Source organism: Rhamphochromis longiceps, linkage group LG1 (assembly GCF_057381845.1).
Source record: "Rhamphochromis longiceps isolate RC_006_pf linkage group LG1, R_longiceps_female_GT1.1, whole genome shotgun sequence".
Classification (NCBI taxonomy): domain Eukaryota; kingdom Metazoa; phylum Chordata; class Actinopteri; order Cichliformes; family Cichlidae; genus Rhamphochromis; species Rhamphochromis longiceps.
The window spans coordinates 19,103,811-19,124,704 of NC_140557.1; the positions used below are offsets into that span (position 1 = coordinate 19,103,811).

At 40.6% G+C, this 20,894-nt stretch overlaps 3 protein-coding genes across 4 annotated transcripts; 1 reads left to right on the forward strand and 2 right to left on the reverse strand.

Annotated features, from left to right (window-relative positions):
* Positions 1-443: 443 nt before the first annotated feature.
* On the reverse strand, positions 444-1,294 carry pigbos1 (PIGB opposite strand 1). The gene is made up of 2 exons (XM_085401447.1): positions 1,137-1,294; positions 444-780 (listed from the first exon to the last, which is right to left on the reverse strand). Exon 2 carries the CDS (start codon positions 730-732, stop codon positions 574-576), a length of 159 nt encoding a protein of 52 aa, XP_085257573.1. The 5' UTR covers positions 733-780; positions 1,137-1,294; the 3' UTR covers positions 444-573.
* A 1,874-nt stretch (positions 1,295-3,168) lies between these two features.
* Positions 3,169-8,031, forward strand: pigb (phosphatidylinositol glycan anchor biosynthesis, class B). Its single transcript, XM_085401434.1, has 12 exons — positions 3,169-3,571; positions 3,659-3,782; positions 4,284-4,401; positions 4,503-4,607; positions 4,838-4,968; positions 5,493-5,633; positions 5,719-5,770; positions 5,942-6,153; positions 6,978-7,042; positions 7,128-7,350; positions 7,644-7,821; positions 7,894-8,031. The coding sequence occupies exons 1-12, from the start codon at positions 3,460-3,462 to the stop codon at positions 8,005-8,007; spliced, it is 1,575 nt and encodes a 524-aa protein (XP_085257560.1). The 5' UTR covers positions 3,169-3,459; the 3' UTR covers positions 8,008-8,031.
* A 55-nt stretch (positions 8,032-8,086) lies between these two features.
* On the reverse strand, positions 8,087-19,284 carry ccpg1 (cell cycle progression 1). 2 transcript variants are annotated; one of them, XM_085401414.1, is made up of 11 exons: positions 19,151-19,284; positions 15,890-15,979; positions 15,315-15,432; positions 15,138-15,223; positions 14,861-15,044; positions 14,679-14,771; positions 13,160-13,504; positions 12,955-13,016; positions 12,032-12,151; positions 10,127-11,418; positions 8,087-8,856 (listed from the first exon to the last, which is right to left on the reverse strand). In XM_085401414.1, the coding sequence occupies exons 2-11, from the start codon at positions 15,947-15,949 to the stop codon at positions 8,664-8,666; spliced, it is 2,553 nt and encodes an 850-aa protein (XP_085257540.1). In that variant the 5' UTR covers positions 15,950-15,979; positions 19,151-19,284; the 3' UTR covers positions 8,087-8,663. The 2 variants fall into 2 exon arrangements, with proteins under 2 accessions (XP_085257540.1, XP_085257549.1); XM_085401423.1 differs by lacking the exon at positions 14,679-14,771.
* Positions 19,285-20,894: the final 1,610 nt, after the last annotated feature.

The following is a 20,894-nucleotide window of genomic DNA, read 5'->3' on the forward strand; positions in this document are numbered from 1 at the left end:
TGCTTATAATTAATGATAATTGAATGAATTACAAATGTATATATATTTTTTATATAGTTGCATTGTTAGTTCATTTATTCCATGAAGAGACACAAATGTATTTCATGTGGCAGAACAAAATGTGACCTGTTTTCAGGCTTCTGAGAACCACAAACCTCATTTTCTCTTTGCAGATGTCTACACGTGAATGTGGCACTTTATAACACTCAGCAAGGGCAACTAAGGACAACTAGAGGGCTGTTACAGTGCTTTTAGTAATGTTTGATCAATTTAAGTTATGTCTAAGCTTTATGGGCTCACAGTCTCATGGGTAACAGCATTTACTCATATGAGAGATACCTCCTACAGACAACTGTTAGAGTGTAAGGAAAAGACTTTTCTTTTTAAGAAACTGATGAGTAACTAATTTTGTTAGAAGTCATTCTGAAACAGATATGAGAACATGAAATTATTAAATATTTATTCTGTAAATTTATAATCACAAACAGCAGGAATCAGTATGACTTAATCCATGGTGATCTTGTCTTTTTGTTTGGCCTCCAGTCCAGCAGCCTCCTGCCTTCTCGAACTCCTTCAGTCCAGTTCATTCTCTTTCTTTGGCTTGTCCTGGATCTGCTCTCCGGATGTTTTTGGCACAGTCTCGAAATAAGGTCTGTAGATGTAAATTCCACCGGCAACTCCAAGCATTGTGGCAAAGGCTAACTGTGTGAAAGGCAGTCTTCTTCGAAACATGATTTATTATTCTTTTAAAAAAAAAATTAGGATTTCCCAATAGTGAACCTAAAAGAACAACAAAAGAGTTATAAGACACTTTAAATGCTCAAGTCAGTCCAGCACACAGCTTTGAAACATGTGAAAACAGTAGTGAAATCACTCATCTCTTTACCACAAAGGCACAAAAATGTGAGGAAAGTGAAAAGTCTTTTTAGGTCTTAGCAAATTCGTTTGCACCACCGCTCAGTGCTTTTTTTTTCCTCTGGAAAACTAACTATATGTATACTATTATTTTGAAAAATCCATATCGGATAATAGAAGAGGCCGATCGCTAGCTTCACAGTGTGTTCACCTTCTAGCTGGGAACATTTGAAATTTAAAAAAATTTTATTTAAAAATTATTTGTAACTTTCATAGCTCACCGAGGAAGCCTTTTGATCGATGTATTTGTAACTGCGGAGCAGACGCACAAAGATAAAAACCCGAGGAGATAAAAAAACAGAAGAAAGAACAAGCAGGACAGTCAGTTACAGCAGGATGACATTCTTCTTCTACGCTGAGAAGAAAACTGCACTGCACCACCTACAGGAGCGTAGAGTTACTTGCTCACACACACACACACACACACACACACACACACACACACACACACACACACACACACACACACACACACACACACACACACACACACACACACACACACACACACACACACACACACACACACACACACACACACACACAAAAAAAAAAAACAAAAACAAACAAACAAAAAAAAAACCCACCGAAAAAGCAAACATATTTTGACATAATACCTAAGCTAATATTATGGGACACATGAGCAGGTGAAGTTGTTGTTTTGTTTTGTTTTACTTCCTGTCAGGGCTTGAGTTTCAAAGGAATATTTTTCTTAAAAATATGACACAATGTAAGATATGACATAATAATAATAATAATAATAATAATAATAATAATAGACCTTTAAGCCCAATTCTATTTTTTGGCATAATCCATCATATAATTTTGAATCAATTGAAAAATTCTCTTTTTCAATGTTGTTTGGTAAGTTTTAATATTTTAACTTTATAAATATTGATTCAAACAAAAATTTAATTATATGCATTGCTCTTCGACTTATATATGCCTGCATATTCTGGGGTCGAAGAGCAATGGTCGCGGGGGCTGCCGGCCCCGGACAAAGCGGATGAAGATGGATGGATGGATGGATATTCTGGCATATAAAATAAAAATTTTTGTGGTTATACTCACTCTTTCAAATAGATGCAAGTAAAACACAGCAAAATAAATACAATCAAAGATTCTGCTGCATTAAGTCCTGTCGCTTTTAAATCTATTTTCATCTCTCTAGCAGGAGTGGAGCCGTCTGACCTTTGTCCGGTGCCACAGCAGTCATGTCAGCGGGGGGATCCGGGGCCTTGTCTGTGAATTTCACATTGCCATGTCGGTTTGCTAGGTGCTTGCTCAAGTTTAATTTTTACACTGTAGAAACACATTTTCTTCCCACACAGAGTGTACAGTGGACGCTAATGTTTTTGTCACTTTTTACAGAATCAAACTCAAAGTAATGTTAGTACTTCCAAGCTTTAAATGCAGTATTGTCATACTGTCTCCCACACTCTATATTATCGACTGTTGATCTACACACTTCTGTTGTTACCATGGACGTCGCACATTCGTATGTCATTGTCACACTCACAAACAAAATGGTTTAGTAATGCAGTAACACAGCATGCTCATGGGAAGGTAAGAGTAATCTAATTAGTTTTTTGCATTAGTAATCCCTTACTTTACTCGTTACTTGAAAAAAAATGTAATTGCATTAATTGTACTTGTAACACATTGCTGCACATCTCTGGTGGTCAGTATCTGAAAGTAGTCCAGGGAAGGAACAGTAGTGAACTAGTGACAGAGGCATGGGCAACCAAGGCTCTCTGACGAGCTACAGAGGTGTCAGAACACCCCTGTGCATTACAGATCAATCTGATTCCCGTCTACCACCAAAAGCACCAACAACAAACTGGACCATGGGGCAATCACCTGTTTAAATGAATCATGTTTTATTTTACATCACGTGGATGGGCAGGTGTGTCCATGTTTTATCTGGTGAAAACCAGGCATCAGGATGCACTATGGGGAGAAGGCAAGTTGGTGGTGGCAGCATGATGCTTTAGACAATGTTTTGCTGGAAAACCCACATGTACCACCTACATAAGTATTGTTGCAGACCATGTACACCCTTCCATGGAAACTGCATTCCCTAATGGCTGAAGTCTGCCACAAAGCAAAACAATGAGTGTGTGGTGTTGACTTCGCCTCCAAATTCTCCTAATCTAAATCCAGTTGAGCATCTGTGAATGGATAATATATGCAACCTTAAAACAACAGGATGACAAAATAAATAACGGAGCTTTTATTTTGAAGGCGGGGAAGAACATTTCACCGGAAGTAGACATGATTGCGGAAGCGCTCCATAGTTCATTTAGCTAACTGAAGTTAACTCACATTTATGAAGACTTTTTGGAGATGTAACAGTCTAATATGCTTGTTAAATAAACCCGAAGCTCGCTCGTCCCTGTCGGCAGGCCTGGAGCTCAGTTTTTCTTCACTTTTAAAACTGATCGTATATGTTAACTTTTTGATTGTGTGAGGAGCGAACTTACCTGCTGCAACACATCCGGGGACAGGTGAGGGGAGCTATGCCCGCAAGAGGTTTATGTGAAGATGGAGAATCTGCGCTCACGTCTGAAGTTTGGGAGCAAAGTGGAGGACGTGAAGCTGAGGAGACGTAAATCCCAGCTGTACTCCAGGCAGGAGGAGAGTCCCCTGAACATCGGTGGGGCTCTGAGATTTATCACAAAGAGAAATAAAACAGATGTTCACCGCAGCTGCTCAAATGTGCTCATTTGTCTGACCTCCACAGGTGTGCTGAGCGTGACCGTGTTTTGTGTCGTGTTCAGACTGATTAACTGCCTCCTGGTTCAAACCAGCTTCGTCCCGGATGAGTACTGGCAGTCTCTGGAGGTCTCCCATAGGATGGTCTTCAAATATCCTTTTTGGGAGACACCCGTCACTGAGGGGACAGTGGATACGTGCACATTTATTCATTCATTTACTTTTATTTAATATTTTAAGCAACTTTGCTGTGTTCAAAGTCACTTAAATCACCTTCCTTCCCCAATGTGATGCTCAGATTCAGCAGGTGTCTTGATCATGTCACCATGTCTAATTGCAGTTGAGTTGCTGGCCTGTGATTTGCTGATTAAATATTTGCTTTAACAGTTGAAAAGTTGCCAGTGATTGCAAATTTGGTTAGACTGTTGAGCTCTACTTTTTTGTGCTTTTCTGAACTTCCTAATTGTTGCCCCTGATACAATTCCACCAGTTAAACATTAAGAAAATAAAAAACTAAACTGAAATCTGCAAACCCCCTGTTTATGTTTATGGTTCCCAGCAGAGATACATGAAGTGACTGTTTACTGTTTTAAATCGCAAAAGGAGCTTTATGCCATTGTTATTCTATCCTGTTATAACCTTAACACAGTAACTTATGGGTATCTGACCTGGGAATGGAAGGCGGGAATAAGAGGATTCTCATATCCACTTCTCTTTGCATTCTTATATAAGATCTTACAGTTCATCAGCTACGACTCGGTTCAGCTGCTGGCAAGTTTCTTTATTATTTTCTCTCAGTAATCTTTTTTTAATGAGCATTTGAACGATTTCCTGTAGTCACGAAGTTTCTATAAACTTGTCTGGCTCTTCAGATTTGGCTTCCGCGAATTCTTCAGTCGCTTCTGGCTTCGTTTGCTGACGTGAAATTCTTCTTCCTGCTTCAAACGCTGGAAAATCAGGATGTTGCAAGATGGACAGTAGGTGGATGTATGCAGATAATGAAAGATTTGAGTGAATATAAGCAGACTGTTTTGCATGGTGACTGTGCTTGGGATTATTTTAAAGATGGAAGATGGAAACCTGCATTTTGTTCAATTCACACTGCGGTTTAAGCATAATAATAATAATAATAATAATAATAATAGTAAAAACGGCTTCAGTGCTCTGCAGTTTTCATACCTAATCCTCACTTGTCTTTCACCTCCAGTTCTTCTGTCACATGTGCTCCTGGTTTACGTGGTTCTGCTGCACCAGGACTCTGACCAACAGCATGGAGGCCACCATCACCACTCTGGCTCTTTCTTACTTTCCTCTGCCCGGGTCCAAAACACACAGCAGGTCTTGATCTTAAATAGAATTTATTCTAAAATAGATTTAAGAAACATGAAATAAATAAAAAAGGGGGAAAAAAAATCAGAAAAAGTTAAAAGTAGAAAAAAAAACTGAATTAAAAAGTCAATAAAAATACATTAAAAACAAGAGAAAAAAATCACACACAATAATACATATCAGAAAGTATCCTTGAAGTGAACTTACACTTTTCATTTCACAGTAGTGTAAACTGTAACCTCAGCTATGCTTTAAATAAACAATAAATTAAAACCAAAACAGGCCACACCCGACTCCCCATCAGTCTGAGCCCTCCCCATCACTCCACATAACCAGAGACCAAAATAAACATCTGAAATGTAGCTTGATCAGAGTTATAAATAATAACCTCCATCTAAACTGATTGCCGGCAGTTTTAAAGCAAAGCTGTGCACAAAAGTCTCTCCTGTTGAATTATATAGAAGCGAAATGTACTTTTTATTTACCCTGATGATCTCTGTGGGGTGTTTTATATACACACTGCTGTTTTCCAGTAAGAAGTACTTGGCCCTGGTGGCCTTGGCTGTGATTATTCGCCCGACAGCTGTGATCGTCTGGTTTCCTCTGCTGTTGTATCATTTCTGGCAGGAAGACAACAAACTGAGGCTCATCACTCATCACTACATTCCCACAGGGTTCGTACTTTCAGCCTCTTCTCCTCTATAACCGTTAGCTTTACAGTGTTTTGTCTCCGGTGTATGATTGTTCTGTCATCACTAGGACGTTGGCCGTTGTCACTTCAACAGCGATTGACTGTTTTTTCTATGAGAAGGTAAAATCTGTGTGTCTCACTCACTCACACACACACACACACACACACACACACACACACACACACACACACACACACACACACACACACACACACACACACACACACCACACACACACACACACCCAGCATGAAGTCGGTTGGCTGTAACGGCTCCTTTCTGTTTTCCAGTGGACACCAGTGCAGTTTAACTTCCTCAAGTTTAACATCTTGCACGGTGTGGCTGATTTCTACGGCTCTCACCCCTGGCACTGGTACCTCACTCAGGGCTTTGCCGTGGTGATCGGCCCTCATCTCCCGCTCTTTCTTCACGGTTGCATGCTCGCCTTCAAGAGATACAAAATCCTGCTGGCAGCTGTCGTCTGGACCATCGCAGTTTACAGGTGAAGCTGCAACACACACTGCTTACCTGTTCTTGTGATGCTGGCTTATGGTTATTAAACACAAATGCAGAGTTTCCTTTGCCCCTTATTTTTATTCTTTAAGAAAAAGATTAGTGTGAAATATTTGATGTCTGTTTGGACCCCGATTGGCTGCAGAGTGGAGCCTTCTATGGGTGGAGTTTCTTTCAACGCATGCATGTGTGGATTTTGGATCTGGGCGAATTGGAGGCTGTGTCTGTGGCTTTAGCTCTTTTCATGTTCTCTGGCATTTTTTTGGTGTTGCAGAGCGTGCATAGTGTGTTTGGCCCATTTAAAACATTTATGTTGGTGGTGCTCGTCAAAGAGACCTCTGCACAAATGTCACGAGCCAGATTTTTTCCAACAGAACATTGTAACTTAATTATTCACTTCACCATTCAGTTTGATTTAGAGTCTGACTCATTTATTATTTATGATACCAATTTTATTTTGGTGATTTAAAAAGTTGATAGATCAGCCAATATATATATATATATTTTTTTTTTTTGCTCACCTGTTTCTGTTCTAGACATCCAGGATGTCACATAGTCAAAGAAGAGGAGAAGGGACGGAGTTTAAATTGATGGTTTAAAGATCTCTGTGCAGATTTATTTATTTTTACGCTCAACAAAACCCTTTGTTCATTTTGAGTTCTCCTAAGACATTTGCAAACGTTTTTCTTTATTTTTTTTAACAGTGTGAAACCTGTTTAAATTCCAGCTACTTGTTATGTAACAGATTCCTATAAAGCTTCCTGTGGGTCCTGGTTGGTAGACAGTCTGACCTGTTTTATTTTTTCCTTCCAGTGTGCTTCCACACAAGGAGTTCAGATTCATTTATCCAGTGCTGCCTTTCTGTATGGTCTTCTGTGGTAAGTCACGTATTCACATCAGAACTGCAGTATGTGGTCATTTCCATCCAGATGTGTTTATATAATAAACGTTTTCTTTCCACAGGGATTTCTTTGGCTCATCTGAAATCGTGGCGTCGACCTGCAGCAGCCGTCTTGTTATCGGCCAATCTTATTCCTGCTCTGTACACTGGTCTGATTCACCAGCGAGGCACTCTGGACGTCATGAACCACCTACAGCCACTTTGTGACGTAGGCAATGTCTCCACCACCCGTCCACAGCCGGATGTATTCTTTCTCATGCCTTGCCACTCAACACCCTTCTACAGGTATTTGATGTGTTTCAATAGATTTCCAAACCACTGCATTCAGTTGTTTTCATTTCACACAGCATCCCACGTTTTCAAGATTTGGGATTGTCTCAACCTGATATTTAAGATTTATTCACTTAAAATCAGAGTTTTCAAAATAAAACACTGGAAACATGTTTTAATAATGTATCTGCTGTGGTACGAAAGATTGATTCATATAAACGTGCTTAGCTGTCCTCTGTCAGTCTTCAGAGCTCATTTCCTCGATCACATTATGATGCTATGCAGCTGATGGTCCTGTCTCCTCACAGCCACATCCACTGCCCGATTAAGATGAGATTTCTCGAGTGTCCTCCAGATCTGGGAGAGGAAGCTTACGTGGATGAAGCTGAGAGATTTTACGAGGAGCCTCTTCTCTGGTTCAGGACCTCATTCCCATACAAGTCCTCTCTGCCCACCCATCTGATCATGTTTGATGTTTTGGAAAAGGTAAGACACAAATTACATTTCTAATTTTTGCTTGCAGTGTTTTTAAGCACATTTTGTGTGTTTTCTTCACAGGAAATCTCTGTATTTTTGGAAGGGAATAACTTTGTGAGGGCAGCAAAGATATTTCACACTCATTTTCCTGAAGGAAGAGTCGGAGGAAGCATCTTTATTTATGAAAGGCACTGACAAACACTGGAGCAATGGGAACTTTCTGTCCTTATGGCAAAACATGTGGGGGGGTTTTCTTTTTCAAATGGAAATAAATATTTTACACTTAAATCTTGTCATTCATTTTCATCAATTTAAATTTTCATCAATTTAAAAAAAACATTTTATATACAGTTATATTTCCTCAAATGTTATTTTTTCCAGTTTTTTCCTTTTCCATCACAAGTGAAACTGTCCAGTTAAATTAAGTTAAAGGTGGAATGATAGGAAACAGCATGTGAGCTCTCACATCACACAAAGCTGTTAGTGTAGCAGCAAATTAAAACCATCAAACTGAACACAGAAACATCCAGAAGTGCCCCCCCCCCCCTTTTTTTTTTTTTTAGTCTCTGCTGTTTTTAAATGAAGGTGTTGGGGCTGAAGAGGGAGGTGCTCATCAGTCTAAAATTTACCAGCCAAAATTTAAAGAATGACTCAGTTTAACATCTTAGATAAACTCAAGCTACATGTAGTTAGGCCGCGTCTTCCACTCCAACCTAATGATTTCTTCACCAAACACCAAAGAGCTGAAGGCCGTTCAGTAGCATTCAAAAGTTGTGCAAACTTACAAAAACAAAAAAGATGACTTTGCAACTAAAGTTTGTAGCCATTGTAATAAACTAGCTGAAATCGCTTCAGTATTTGGGGTCAAAGGGCATCGGGCCCAGCTCTATCTTCACGTCAGCCATGTGTCTGTCTGCGTTTCTTCCTGATCGGCTCCACTTGCGTTCGCTGTGGGGCCGAGACCGGGCTCGCTGCTGCTTACGCTGCTCCTGCTTTGTCCTCGATTCCTCCTTTGAGTCTGCCTCGGGTCCTTCAAACGGCCCACTGGATGATTCAAACACAACACAGACGAATGACATCACTGTGAGCGTGATGATATAAAGAAATTAATATGAACCGGCTGCAGCGCTGAAGAAAACAGGTTCAGTCCTCACTCAACTAACCTAACCCCAACCTTTGTGGGGGACAAAAGGTGTATTTTTTTGTTTGTTTTCAGGTGCAAACCTGTTACCATGGCAATAGTAATTAGTGGTGACGGCACTTGGTGTGCCTCTAATAATGACCTTCACTCCCTGGCTTAAATGGACCCTGTGTAAATGCTAAAATGTAAGCAGACATCAGAATAATAGAACTGGTAGAAGATGCCACGTACTTATTCCACTATTTAAGCTTAAAGTCAGCCAGAAAAGTCAGAGGTGGACTCCAAGTACACATTTTATTGTAAAGATTCAATCAGCTTATCTAAACACCCGATGAAGGCTTGTACAACCCAATAAATCATTCATAAAACTGTTTATACACTTATCCCTGTGTTTGAATTGTATGCAGGACTAAAGGAGAAAAACCATTTATGATTTGTATGTTACACCAGTTATTTCCAGTAGATAATCAAACTACAGACATATGAATTTTGATTAAATTACTTCAGTTATTAATTTTTAGAACTACAAACAACATTCAACCAAAAAGAGGAACGATTGAAAACAGTGAAATTACATTATTTACAAGTAATTTGAGTTACAGCAATTGATTGCAATTCTTCACCAACCAGTCAGTCTCTGATGGACTGCGGTTGTTTGGAGTCTTGAGTTCCACCCACCAGGTGACCTGTGCAATCGCCTTGTGCTCAAAAAGTTGCACAAGTAACAATTTGCAGTCAGTTGCAAGAAAAGAAAAGAAAAAAGTAATGAAAAAAATGAGCTGACCTTCATAGTTTTACTCTAGTGTGACTATTGAGCCATTATTTTGCTTCCTTACAGTTATCGAGCCACCTTTGATGAGCTCCGCCCCATTTTCCTGTCAGCGTGAGGCTGTAAAAGTGTCTGAGCGCTCTAGTTTGATTATTACTGTTTATTGAACATTTAGAGGAGCTGGCTTTATTTTTAAAGGTCTGTTTTTATTTTAGTAATTTTTCACACATTTTTAGTTTAGATCACTATAACAGCTTCACTTGGACTGTTTCCGAGAAATTTGGTGGATTTTTTTTTGTAAATTTATGACTTTAATCTAGAATTTATTTTCACCCATCCAGAACTTTTATAAATTATTCAGACGCAACCTAACAATAAATTAAAGGATCTTTCTGGACGCTCACCTCGGGCTGTAACTCTTTGTGTTTGTTTCTCCAAAGAAGTGCCTGTAGATGTAGTCATCAAGATCCCCGAAAGCGTCATCATCGAGGCCGTGGTACTTGCGCATGTCTGCGAGAAAGTTTTCAACCCCGCTCACAAAGTCTGTGAACAGCATCTGGTCGTGAATGAACACTCCGTTGCAGAAGAAGTTGTTGATGAACGTCTCCAGCTCCTTCCAATGGTGGAAGTGGTCGACCTCCTGCTGCAGGTAGCTCTGCAGCAGCTTGTGAAACTCGTCAGCTCTGATTGGCTCTGTGGCTTTGTTGAAGAGCCTGGTGGATTCCTGGTAGGCACAGTCGAAAACCCCGGAGCATCCCTTCATGTGGGCTTTGTGAGCGTTTTGTTCCCAGTCCTGGTGAACTTTGTCTCCTGACTTCCGGGTGTTGTGGCCAGAGTCGTGTTTGTGTCGTTGATGAGGCTTGTGGGATCTGTGCTGCCACGACTCCCTTGTATTCTTCTCATTGCTTCTCTGTTTATAAAGCCCTCGGGCTTTATTGATGAAGGTTGAGGCAGAATCCTTGAAATGTCTGAAAGTGGATTTGACAGAGTCAGAGAACTTCCTCAGGTTCTCCTTCACGGCCTCTTTGGCTTTTTTAATCTGCTCCTTGTGGTGGTGTACGAACTCCTTGGTGGAGTTCTTCACAGCATCAAACGTCTCCTTCACTTTTCCCGCCATGCCATGCTTTGGTTTTTTCACTTTGGGCTCTGTGTCTCCTTTGGCTCTTTCCTCTTTGGTCTCCACATACAGCCGCTCCCACAGGTCAGAGCGCTGCTGCTCAAAGCTCAGCCTCTTCTCCAGCTCCATCAGGCGGGACTGCAGCTCCTCCGCCTCTGAACCCAATTCCTTTCCGGCTCCTGGGAATCGACTTCTCAGTTGACTTAGCTCTCTCCTCAGCTCATCTGTGACCTTCCTCTCTTTGTCAAATTTCTTTCTCAGCGTCTGTGTTTCGACCATCATGTTAGTCAGCTGGCCGTGGAAGCTTCTGGTCACCTGCTTCTCTTCCTCCAGCTGCTCTTTCAGGTTCTGGTTTTCTGACAGCAGCAAGTCGGCTCCTTCTTCCATCGACTCCAGATCTCTGATCTTAGAGTGCAGACTCTTCAGCTCCTCCTGTAAGGCTGACAACGACATCTCTTCTCGCTGCAGAGAGCTTTTCAGCAGCTGGTTCTCAGCTGCTAACTTCTGCTGCTGAGACACCATGTTAGTGTTCTCCTCCTCCTTCTCTTTCAGCAACATTTCCAACTTATCTCTCTGGGTCTTGATGGGAAAAAGAGGAACAGACATAAGATTGCATATGCTGTGATTACCTGAAGCAGTGCATTCACTAAAATCATTCAATATTTCAACAATAAAACGAAATATTTAGTATTTCTATTTTTAAATACCAGAAAAACGCAACCAAGTGTGGTGGAGGAATAATTCTTCTTGCATAGAAACACCCTGTTCTTCTACTGGGTTTGCAGAAATCAAGTGAAAAGTGTACGCAGCAACAAAAACATTATGATCCAGATTTGGGGGGGGGGGGGTTATAGAGCTGATCAGCACGTCCTATGTTTGAATATATGCTGTCACGTTGTCAGAAAGAATTATCACATGTTTTCATGTGCACCATCACAAGAGTAAGTGATGTCATTTTCCTGGGTTTTTTTTTTTAAATTTTTTTAAAATTTTAAGAGATACAGATTTGGCATTTGTGTATCTGGAAAAATGTGTACATTTTTTTATTTATTTATGTAGGTATTATTACATACATATACATAACCCCGGGATATAAAGTTTGTATTGATGTATATTAAGTTAAAATGCTCAAAATAAAATGCGAAGTGGCTCTGACAGAATATTATAAACTTGGAGTGTCACCATCAGTTACCTGAACATGAGCCTGTTTCAGAATGAGCTCCTGGTTCTCGTTCCTAATACTCTCAAGCTCCATGAGCAATGGAATTTGGTCGTCATGCATTTCTTCCATGCCATACTCGAACAACTCTTCCTAAGTGAGAAAAAGAAGTAAAACAAGCCCATCAAAGTCCTGCTTATGGCTCCTCCATCTTTTAATTTTTTTTATCTATCTAAGATGAATATGGTTCATGGGAGCTGAAGCTCAATACCCAGATGGTTGTTGGTTCTATATTTTTTTCACATCTTATAAGAGCAGAGGTGTCCAACATGAGGCCTGAGGCCAGATTTATAAAGTGGGAAACAGCAGTGAAATCATTAAGTACTATTAAATGTCTTTCACATTTGACTTCTGGTTCCAGATTTATTAAAATCTCAGCTCTGGTTGAAGTGAACTTTTTCACAGTGTATAAAGTTATAAGTTAAGAAATATGCAGCAGTGTTTTGTTTTAATGCCCCACTTCAGATTAAATTTGGACTGAACTAAAAAGAGTTTGACACCCCTGTATAAGAGGAAGGTAAATATCCACATTTAGTCTTTACGACTGTGAGTTTCTGTTACACTAGTACCAACTCAGCTCGACTAGGTTTTTAGCATTTTCCATTAGGTGGTAGTACCTGATATCAGATACTCTTTTAGTACCTACTCAGCCAGGGATCCAAGCAATCTGAGTCTGACTTTTGGTAAATTCTAATGCTTTTTTTACTGCACAATTGTAGATCAAATTCATACACACAACAGCATTATGAAGGATTTAAGAATAAAAGCAAATAAAGTGATAAATGATCCATGTAAGAAGTTACAAAAATCAAAAGCACGGCACAGAAATTCATGATTACTGTTCTACCAAAAATAATAAAATTACTCCTCGAGTCGGGACCTGTGTAGTCACTGACCTGGGATGTAAGGTCCATCACATAGTCATCATCAAAGAGCTTCTTTTTCATCTCGTATTTCTCTGTAAGTGAAAGTTTTTACACGTTAGTTCCACAGCCTACAGTAGACAGGAAACAGGTGGAACCACATGAGCTACAGTACATCCCTAAAGTTGAGGTCCAAGAAAACTTTCTGCATTTATCCCAGTAAAGCTGGACTACTCACCATAGAAGTGACCCAAACACAGGAAGGCAGCTATTACGACAGTGATGAGGATCGACGTTTTGAAGATGCTGCTGTTTTGGACTCTCTCTTCAACATCCCGAGCAGCTCTTCTCACTTCAGTCTCCTCCTCCTCTTGCTGCTGCTTCTGTTCTTTAACCTCCTGCTCCCCTTTATCATCATCATCACTTGGGCGAGATTCCAACACAGCCTCGTCCTCTGGGTCAGTCACGGTGTTTGTGGTACTCCTCCTCAACCTTCGTCTTCGTACAACAGTGCTGGCGCTGCGTCCAGCCTCGTCCTCGCTGCTGCTCGAGTTTGTCACCGCTGGCGGCTGCACTGGGAAAACTACGGTTAAAAAAATGAGAAGTTTTACATGAAGAGAGGAAAAAAAGCACAAAACAAGAAACAGCACACATGCAAACGGTTTCAAAAAGCAGGCATTGGTGCAGTTAATCATGCAGGCAACAAGCCTCTGTCAGTGCGCCCCAGGGTGGCTGTGGCTACAATGTAGCTTGCCATCACCAGTGTGTGAATGGGTGGATGACTGAAAGTGTAAAGTGCTTTGGGGTCCTCAGGGACTAGTAAAGCGCTATATAAATACCATTTACTGGCAGTGAGACCCCTGATCCATTTGTACACTGTGGGCCACATATAGCTCATTTGAATCTTACATGGGCTGAACCAGTGACACTGCCCTGAAGTCTAACTACACCTTTAATGGACAGTTGCACCTGAGTACTACTTGTTGGCCCCTGTCATATTACCTTAAAGCCACAGTGGATGCTCTAGCTCACTGGTTTAGCTTGCTTGAGAACCGGTACATAAGCCAGCACTAACAAAAACAAAGCTTAGAACTCTTTGTTTAATCAGAGATTTGCTTTCCTCGGTTGCTGTGTTTGAAAAACACAAGCATACACACTTATCTACCAATTCCTAAAAAGAAAGAACTAATTTAAAGGACACTACTTCTCTGGTGCTACTCCAGAGACTGTTCCTGCATTCACATTCAGAAAACTACAGAGTTGAGTCTACAGTACCACTGATTACAGACAGTTTGGCAGCCTGGACCTGGCTATCCCGATCTCACGGTTTTGTAACCAAATGGGAGGAACGAGGCAGATCTGACTAAGAAACTAAGGAATACTGCAGTCATTTAAAGGCAGCCATACCGCAAGACATTTTAACTGTTCTGGTACCATAATTCACAAGATAAACACCCCTGTGTGTTAAAAATGTATACCACACAAACCAGATGAGACTTTAAATGTAGTTTGAAACCCTCTCCACTGTCTATGCTTTACACACAGGCTATTGTTATTATCTCACTTCTCCACACAGAAAAATTAAATAAATAAATCAAAGTATTTGACTCCTCATATTTGCTCAGGCACACAGGCTTTAAACTGTCTGACAGCATCTCATCACCTCACAGTGATTCAGCTGCATCAGGATTAGTTTCGAGCGCTGCTCACCAAGCTAAGCATCAAATCAGAGTCACTGCATTTTCAAATCAGGCCACCTGGAAAAGAGCGGCCACCGGTCAGCTGACTTCTCAGACGGCTGCTTAAGTTCATCAGAGTCTGTGGAAGTTTCCAGTGACTCAACAACAAACCTGCTTTGGCAAACAGGAGAAATGTTTGTGTTGTTGTTTTAATGTTGGTAATAAAATCAGCTGTCTTTAGTGTGTGCGCGCCGTCCTACCGGTCTCTGCAGCACTGAAGGCGTACTGGCTGCTGCAGGAGGTGCCGAGGTAAAGATCTTCATGGACGGCTGCCTCTTCTTCCACTTCGGCATGCTCCCCCTCCTTCAAGTCTGGCAGAGTCACGATGTCGGAGAGGTCGCTGGAGGACAGCACGGGCTCTTTCCCTGCAGCTTCGTCTCCGACCTGCAGACGATACAATGAAGACAAGTTATACAGCGAGAAGAAGGGACGAGGCTCTGGATTAATTATTCCGGGGACATTTTCATGTCCTCTCACCTCTGAGGCGTTCAGTGTCTCATCTAAAGTTTGTTCTCCCAGAGTGTTGTCCAGTGAATCAGCAGTCCTTTCTTCTGCACACACAGCTGTCAATGTGAACATAAATGTGTGTTGTGTCAAACAAACTCCAATCAAAGTCACATCTGGATAAAAAAAAAGAAGAAGAAGGAGCTTTACCAGCTGATACTGATGTCTGAACATCCTGCGCCTCTGGTTCTTGCACCAGAGGGCGCTCTAACAGCTCAGCTCCGTACTCCACTGCTGTCTCGGATCCCAAAGTCTCAATATCTGAACCCTGCAAACACAAACGTTCAAAAACCAAACACACAGGATGAACTTCATTGAACTTTCTTTATAAATACCTGACCGTAATTAACTATTCAGAAAAGGACAATTTAATGATGAATTATAGCTGTAACTGACCAGCTATAGCAAAAAGTTGAAGGTTTTATCAATGAAGAAAAATATTTTAAATTTTTCTTGTTAATGAGGAAAAAAACTAAGCATAAACAGGCTAGTGCTGTCAGTGTCAGCAAACTCTGGTTTACAGTTAAAGTTGTTTATCTTGTAAAACTCTAAAATAAACTTGAAGAAAGAACACAGGAAACTGTAATGTAGCATATCTCTTCAACATGTTCAACAATTCATTGACATTTTATACTTAATGACCCATGCAGACCTGATTAAAATGATAAAAACCATAAGACAACAAGTGGTAAGGATAAAGGATAAACAGAGGAAAGGATTTATACCTCATTACTAATAATAGTCCAGCCACAGGAGGACTCTGCATCGCTGGAGGTCTCTGACATTTCTGTCAGCTGTCAGCAGCACACAGACGTCTGGAGGAGAGAAGAAGAACACCTGAACTTGACTGAGCATCATTTTCAAATTTACAATAAAATTGTTTTCAGAAGCTTTACACAAGTAAAAGTAGAAAACCAGCACTGGAAAAATATTACGTTCAAAGTAAGTCTAGTAATAAAAGTAAACAAATAAAATATGTATGTAAATTCAGAAAATTTAGATAAAGTAAAGGCACTCACTGGAGAAAAATAGCTCCTGAGTTTCTTATATCGTTATGCTTTTATCAGACATACAGAAATATAAAAGCAGAGTTTGGTTTTTGTAGATGATGAAAGTCGAGTCCATTTTCTAATATATCAACCTGCAACTAACTATAATGATCTGCTGATTATGTTTCCAATAAATTAATTACTTAGTTCCTAAAACTTCAGAAAATACTTTATATTTCTGTATTAAATCGACACTGTAAGTTAATGTGATCACAGCAACTGTGACTGACTGCTGCCATTTCTGATATCAACTTGAAGAGAGAAACACTGCCGCCAGCTGCAGAGCAACGCAGGTACACCAGACAGATAAGTGCAAATGCTGCCAACGGCATCAGCCTCTTGACTGGGCTATGTTGTAGGCTGAATTTCACATTGATATGTTGTCCAAATAACACCTTAAATCTCCCTTAATTTTCAAAATTACTGAAGGTTAAAATGAGCAAAAGTAGCGAATTTTAAAAGCTGGAAGGAAGAAATGTACAAATATTAACCAAGCAACCAAAAAACAATTATACAACCAATACCACAATATTGTCCTCTGAAATAACGTGTAGGTCTGAAATAAAGTAAATAAATCCTCCAGTTTTTCCACTTCGATGCAGCACTCAAGTTCTTTTTTTATGTTGCACCGTCTTTCCCATCCCACCCATAAACAGAAACCTAAGCTGCTGAGAAAAACACTTTAAGCTTGTTCAGAAGTCACGCAGGGATCAATTAAACGCTTCAGCACCACCACCCACACCCAGCTACAGGCATGAGTAGGGTGTGGGTTTTCACAGGGATAGCAAAATAAATACACATAACAGTCTAACAGTGCAGGCAGTGACACCAACAGCTGCACAAATCACTGAGTTATTATTTCTATCTGACTTAGACTATGCCTGCTGTTCAGCCTCTTGTAGTGAAAGGCAAAGTGAGATGTGCAGGTGAGAGTGGCACAGCATGCAATTAAACTTCTATCAATCACTGCACATCCTGTTTATACAGCAGGGACTACTTTCACTCCATTTTATCACCAAGCTACATATAAAGAAAAAAACCAAACCCCCACACATCAGTTAAATAAATTCATCCACCCATCACGCGGCACTCGGCTGACCGGTGGTGTCACTTTACATTCGACTGCCAGACTGCTGCAGCAGTGGAGCTCCCGCTGAGCTCCACCTACACCTGAGACAATATGTTGTAGTGAAAAGATGAGCAAGACCTGTATGCCACAAAAAATTCACAGCAGGCCTGTCCAACTCATTTTCGTTTGTAGATCTGACTGTAACACGCGAAAGAGCTTTCTGCTCGTCTCCTCCTGCACCATTAGGAGCTTTGCACACAGATACATCTTAGGCTCCAGAAGGTTCTTATCTAGATGTTAACATGTTGCCTAGAAACCATGTAGCAACAGCTTAAAATGATCTGTTTTTAGTATTTAAGCACTTATCAACACCTTATAAAAGAACTGTACATTCTTTTTATTTATCAACAAAAATATCTTATTCATATCCACGAAAGTTGAATTATGCACAATATAGTATGTTGTCCTCAAGTTGCCTGGCAACCACCCTGCATTGGGTTAAGTGGCCTGTTTATAGTCTTTAGATCTGGGGTGACCAACTCCAGTCCTCGAGGGCTACCATCCTGCAGCTTTTAGATGCATCCCAACACAGCCGAATTACCTCTTCAGCATGCCATGACGTTTGGCAAAGGTCTGTTATGAAGCCATTCATTTGGTTCAGGTGTGTCAAAACAAGGATGCAACTAAAAGCTGCATGAAGGTAGCCCTCGAGGACTGGAGTTGGTGACCCCTGCTTTAGATACAGGGTTTTTAAGACTGATACCAGTTCTCAGTGATTTAAAAATCCAATATTTACTCATATCAGCCTAATTATTACTGAACATTGTTCTGCGTAGATCAGCTGTTTTTCGTCAGGACACGGAAGGCAAGCAGTGGTTGACTTGTCAAATCTAGAAAAACCAGACAAACTAACATGAATCAGTCATAAGTCACAAAACTCATTTGTTATTTACCGACCATTTACCGGTCTGCAACGTGCCCTCTGATGGGCACACTATTAAACATCAACATCACAATATAGTTGCGAGCAAGGTTATAATAACTAAAACTAAATATGCATAATGGCAAAGAGGCCAGCAGAAAGTACAACAAAAGTTAGTTAATAGTTTTATAAAGTTTTAAAAGTGGTCAAATAGGACTGGGTTGATTATAATGCAGAACACTGACCTGATACAATAAGACAGAGTCATAAAGATACTTGGATAACAGCTAATTTCTTTATTGTATATACATAAATCCTGTAAACTACAGCCTGTATATAAACACAGATATTAGTCATAAAAAAAATCAGACAGAAACATGAGTAATCACTTTTTGGCACAAAACCTCATTGGAGTCTTGTTGTGGCATCCCTAGATCTACGCGGTACTGTGATAATACCGTTATAACCCCTAACTTTGGCAGTCTCAAACTCCTCTCCCCGAATCCAGTTACATGCCCCCCCCTGTCGATGTGTTGTAACCGCAGCTAATGCCTTTTTTTACAGCTGGTCACGAGCTGATACCTGGCAGTGTAAACAAACAGAGGAACCAGCGCCCTCTGGCGGTGAAGGCTAGAAGACGATGCCAACCAGCGCGCGGCCTCACGCTGAAAAAAAAGCCGCTGTTTACGTCTCTAACGGACAAATTTGCGGTTAAACCTGCAGCAGCTACGGGCAGCGAACACCAGCTTCGTCCGCTGACATCAAATAACCGCATTTGGCGTCAGTTTCGCTGTTACTGAACTAACTTCAGAGGCTTGTTATTACCGTCACCTCTATAAACGTCGTCGGAACGTATAATTGAAACCGTCTCGAGACTATCCGTTATTTTTAACAGTCGTTTAACATCACTGCAACCTAGAGTATGACGATAAGTGCCTAAACTCACCAGTGTTTTGTTCCTGGCGGCGAGACAGCTGTTTGCAAGAAGCTCCAGTTATTGCAGTATATGCCCGAGCCAGTTTATCCGTTGACGCTGCGTAACCGACCAGTGGGAGGGAAGTGTAGTTTTAAAGGGTTTAGTAGTGATGGGTCGTTCGCGAACGAAATGGCTCTTAGAGCCGGCTCTTTGAAGTGAACGACGCGAGCCGGCTCCTTATCGCGAGCCGTCACGTGGGTTTTTTTTTTTTTTTCTTTCTCTCAGCCTCTCTCTCGCACTTTTTTTCCGCTTCACTCTGCACACGAGCCTTGTGCTTTACGCTGGGCAGAGGGGGGAGGGGCGGTAGTTACACTCAGTAGCACAGGAACAGAGCCAGAGAGAGAGAAAGAGAGGCAGGGACAACAACATTAGAAAGGTATAGTAATCATCCACAACTATTTTCGGTTGCAGATGATAAAGGATTGAGAAAGTTTATTCATGCAGGTCCATATGACAGAGAATATGCATGTTCTTTTAGTTTTCATATTATAATTTATATTTAATTGTGTTGTGGTTTGCAGTGTTTTGTGTTCTTTTCACTTTAAATTTGTGAAAGGAAAAAGCTGAAAATTTAAATAGTTAAAAGTTGAAATGTGAATAGTTGATTTTTGTATTATATGATTTATTTATTACATTTTATGTGGAGTGAATAAATAAAAGTATATTTACGGTGGCCCCTAGAGACAAAGCACATACAAACTTCAAATCACGTACGAACTCTGAAGCATGTACAAACTCCAAAACACGTAAAAACACGTACAAACTCCAAAACACGTAAAAACTCCAAAAACACGTAAAAACACGTACAAACTCCGAAGCACGTAAAAACTCAGAAGCATATAAAAACTCAGAAGCACATAAAAACTCAAAACACGTACAAAAGACAACAGAAGTGCTCCAGGATGCTGGGCGCAGTGTTGAGCCTTTGTTATCTTGTGGCTACACAAGCCAGCAAGTACCAACGACCGGATTTGGTGTGTGGTAATAACAGGTAAATGAACTTTTTTTTAAATTATTTGAATATATATATGAGTGCCTGTGTATAAATATACAAACAATACACACATGCTTTCAATTGTGTAATTTAAGTGATCTAGTAGCTCTGCTTTGGAAGTTCAGTTCATGCTAGAAATGTGTTTTGGAGTTTGTACGTGTTTTGTCTCTAGGGGCCACCGCATATATTTATATATAAACATATATAAATAAAACCACTTGTTTTTACGTTAGTAATTCCTTTTGTGCATAATTTTATATTATTGTTAATAATAAATTAATTAAAGCAACAAAACAACCTGAAGAGCCGGTTCGGAGCCGAAAGAGCCGGCTCTTTTTAGTGAGCCGAACCGAAAGAGCCGGATCTCTAAAAAGAGCCGGAAATCCCATCACTAGGGTTTAGCTGGACACGCGGCGCAATGTCTTCTGCGACACCCGAAACTACATATCCCATGGGTCAGCTCGGCGGCCAAACAAACTCGGCGAGGGTGGAGCGAAAATCCCCGTGCGGCTGCAAAAAAGAAAAAAACATAAACAAGGAAGCGTGACGAAGCACCGACACAGTAACAGCAACGAGGGCGGAGACACGTCGATGAAGAGCTTTTCAAATGAGTGTTTTATATGTTTAGATGTGCAGCCTAAGCAGAACATTAAATAAGCAAAACGCCATACCTGAAAACTTTAACTGAACACACGTGGTCGTTGTTGTTGTGAGCTCAAA

What these genes read in the sequence shown, in the direction of transcription:
- pigb (XM_085401434.1), top strand. Translation starts at nt 3,460, where the DNA reads ATGGAGAATCTGCGCTCACGTCTGAAGTTTGGGAGCAAAGTGGAGGAC. An exon ending in TCCCATAGGATGGTCTTCAA is followed by an intron (nt 3,783 to 4,283) that starts ATATCCTTTTTG and finishes TAACACAGTAAC; the next exon opens with TTATGGGTATCTGACCTGGG. An exon ending in CATCACTACATTCCCACAGG is followed by an intron (nt 5,634 to 5,718) that starts GTTCGTACTTTC and finishes TGTCATCACTAG; the next exon opens with GACGTTGGCCGTTGTCACTT.
- pigbos1 (XM_085401447.1), bottom strand. Translation starts at nt 732, where the DNA reads ATGTTTCGAAGAAGACTGCCTTTCACACAGTTAGCCTTTGCCACAATG.
- ccpg1 (XM_085401414.1), bottom strand. Translation starts at nt 15,949, where the DNA reads ATGTCAGAGACCTCCAGCGATGCAGAGTCCTCCTGTGGCTGGACTATT. An exon ending in GGACTATTATTAGTAATGAG is followed by an intron (nt 15,433 to 15,889) that starts GTATAAATCCTT and finishes TTGTGTTTGCAG; the next exon opens with GGTTCAGATATTGAGACTTT. An exon ending in TCAGACATCAGTATCAGCTG is followed by an intron (nt 15,224 to 15,314) that starts GTAAAGCTCCTT and finishes TCACATTGACAG; the next exon opens with CTGTGTGTGCAGAAGAAAGG.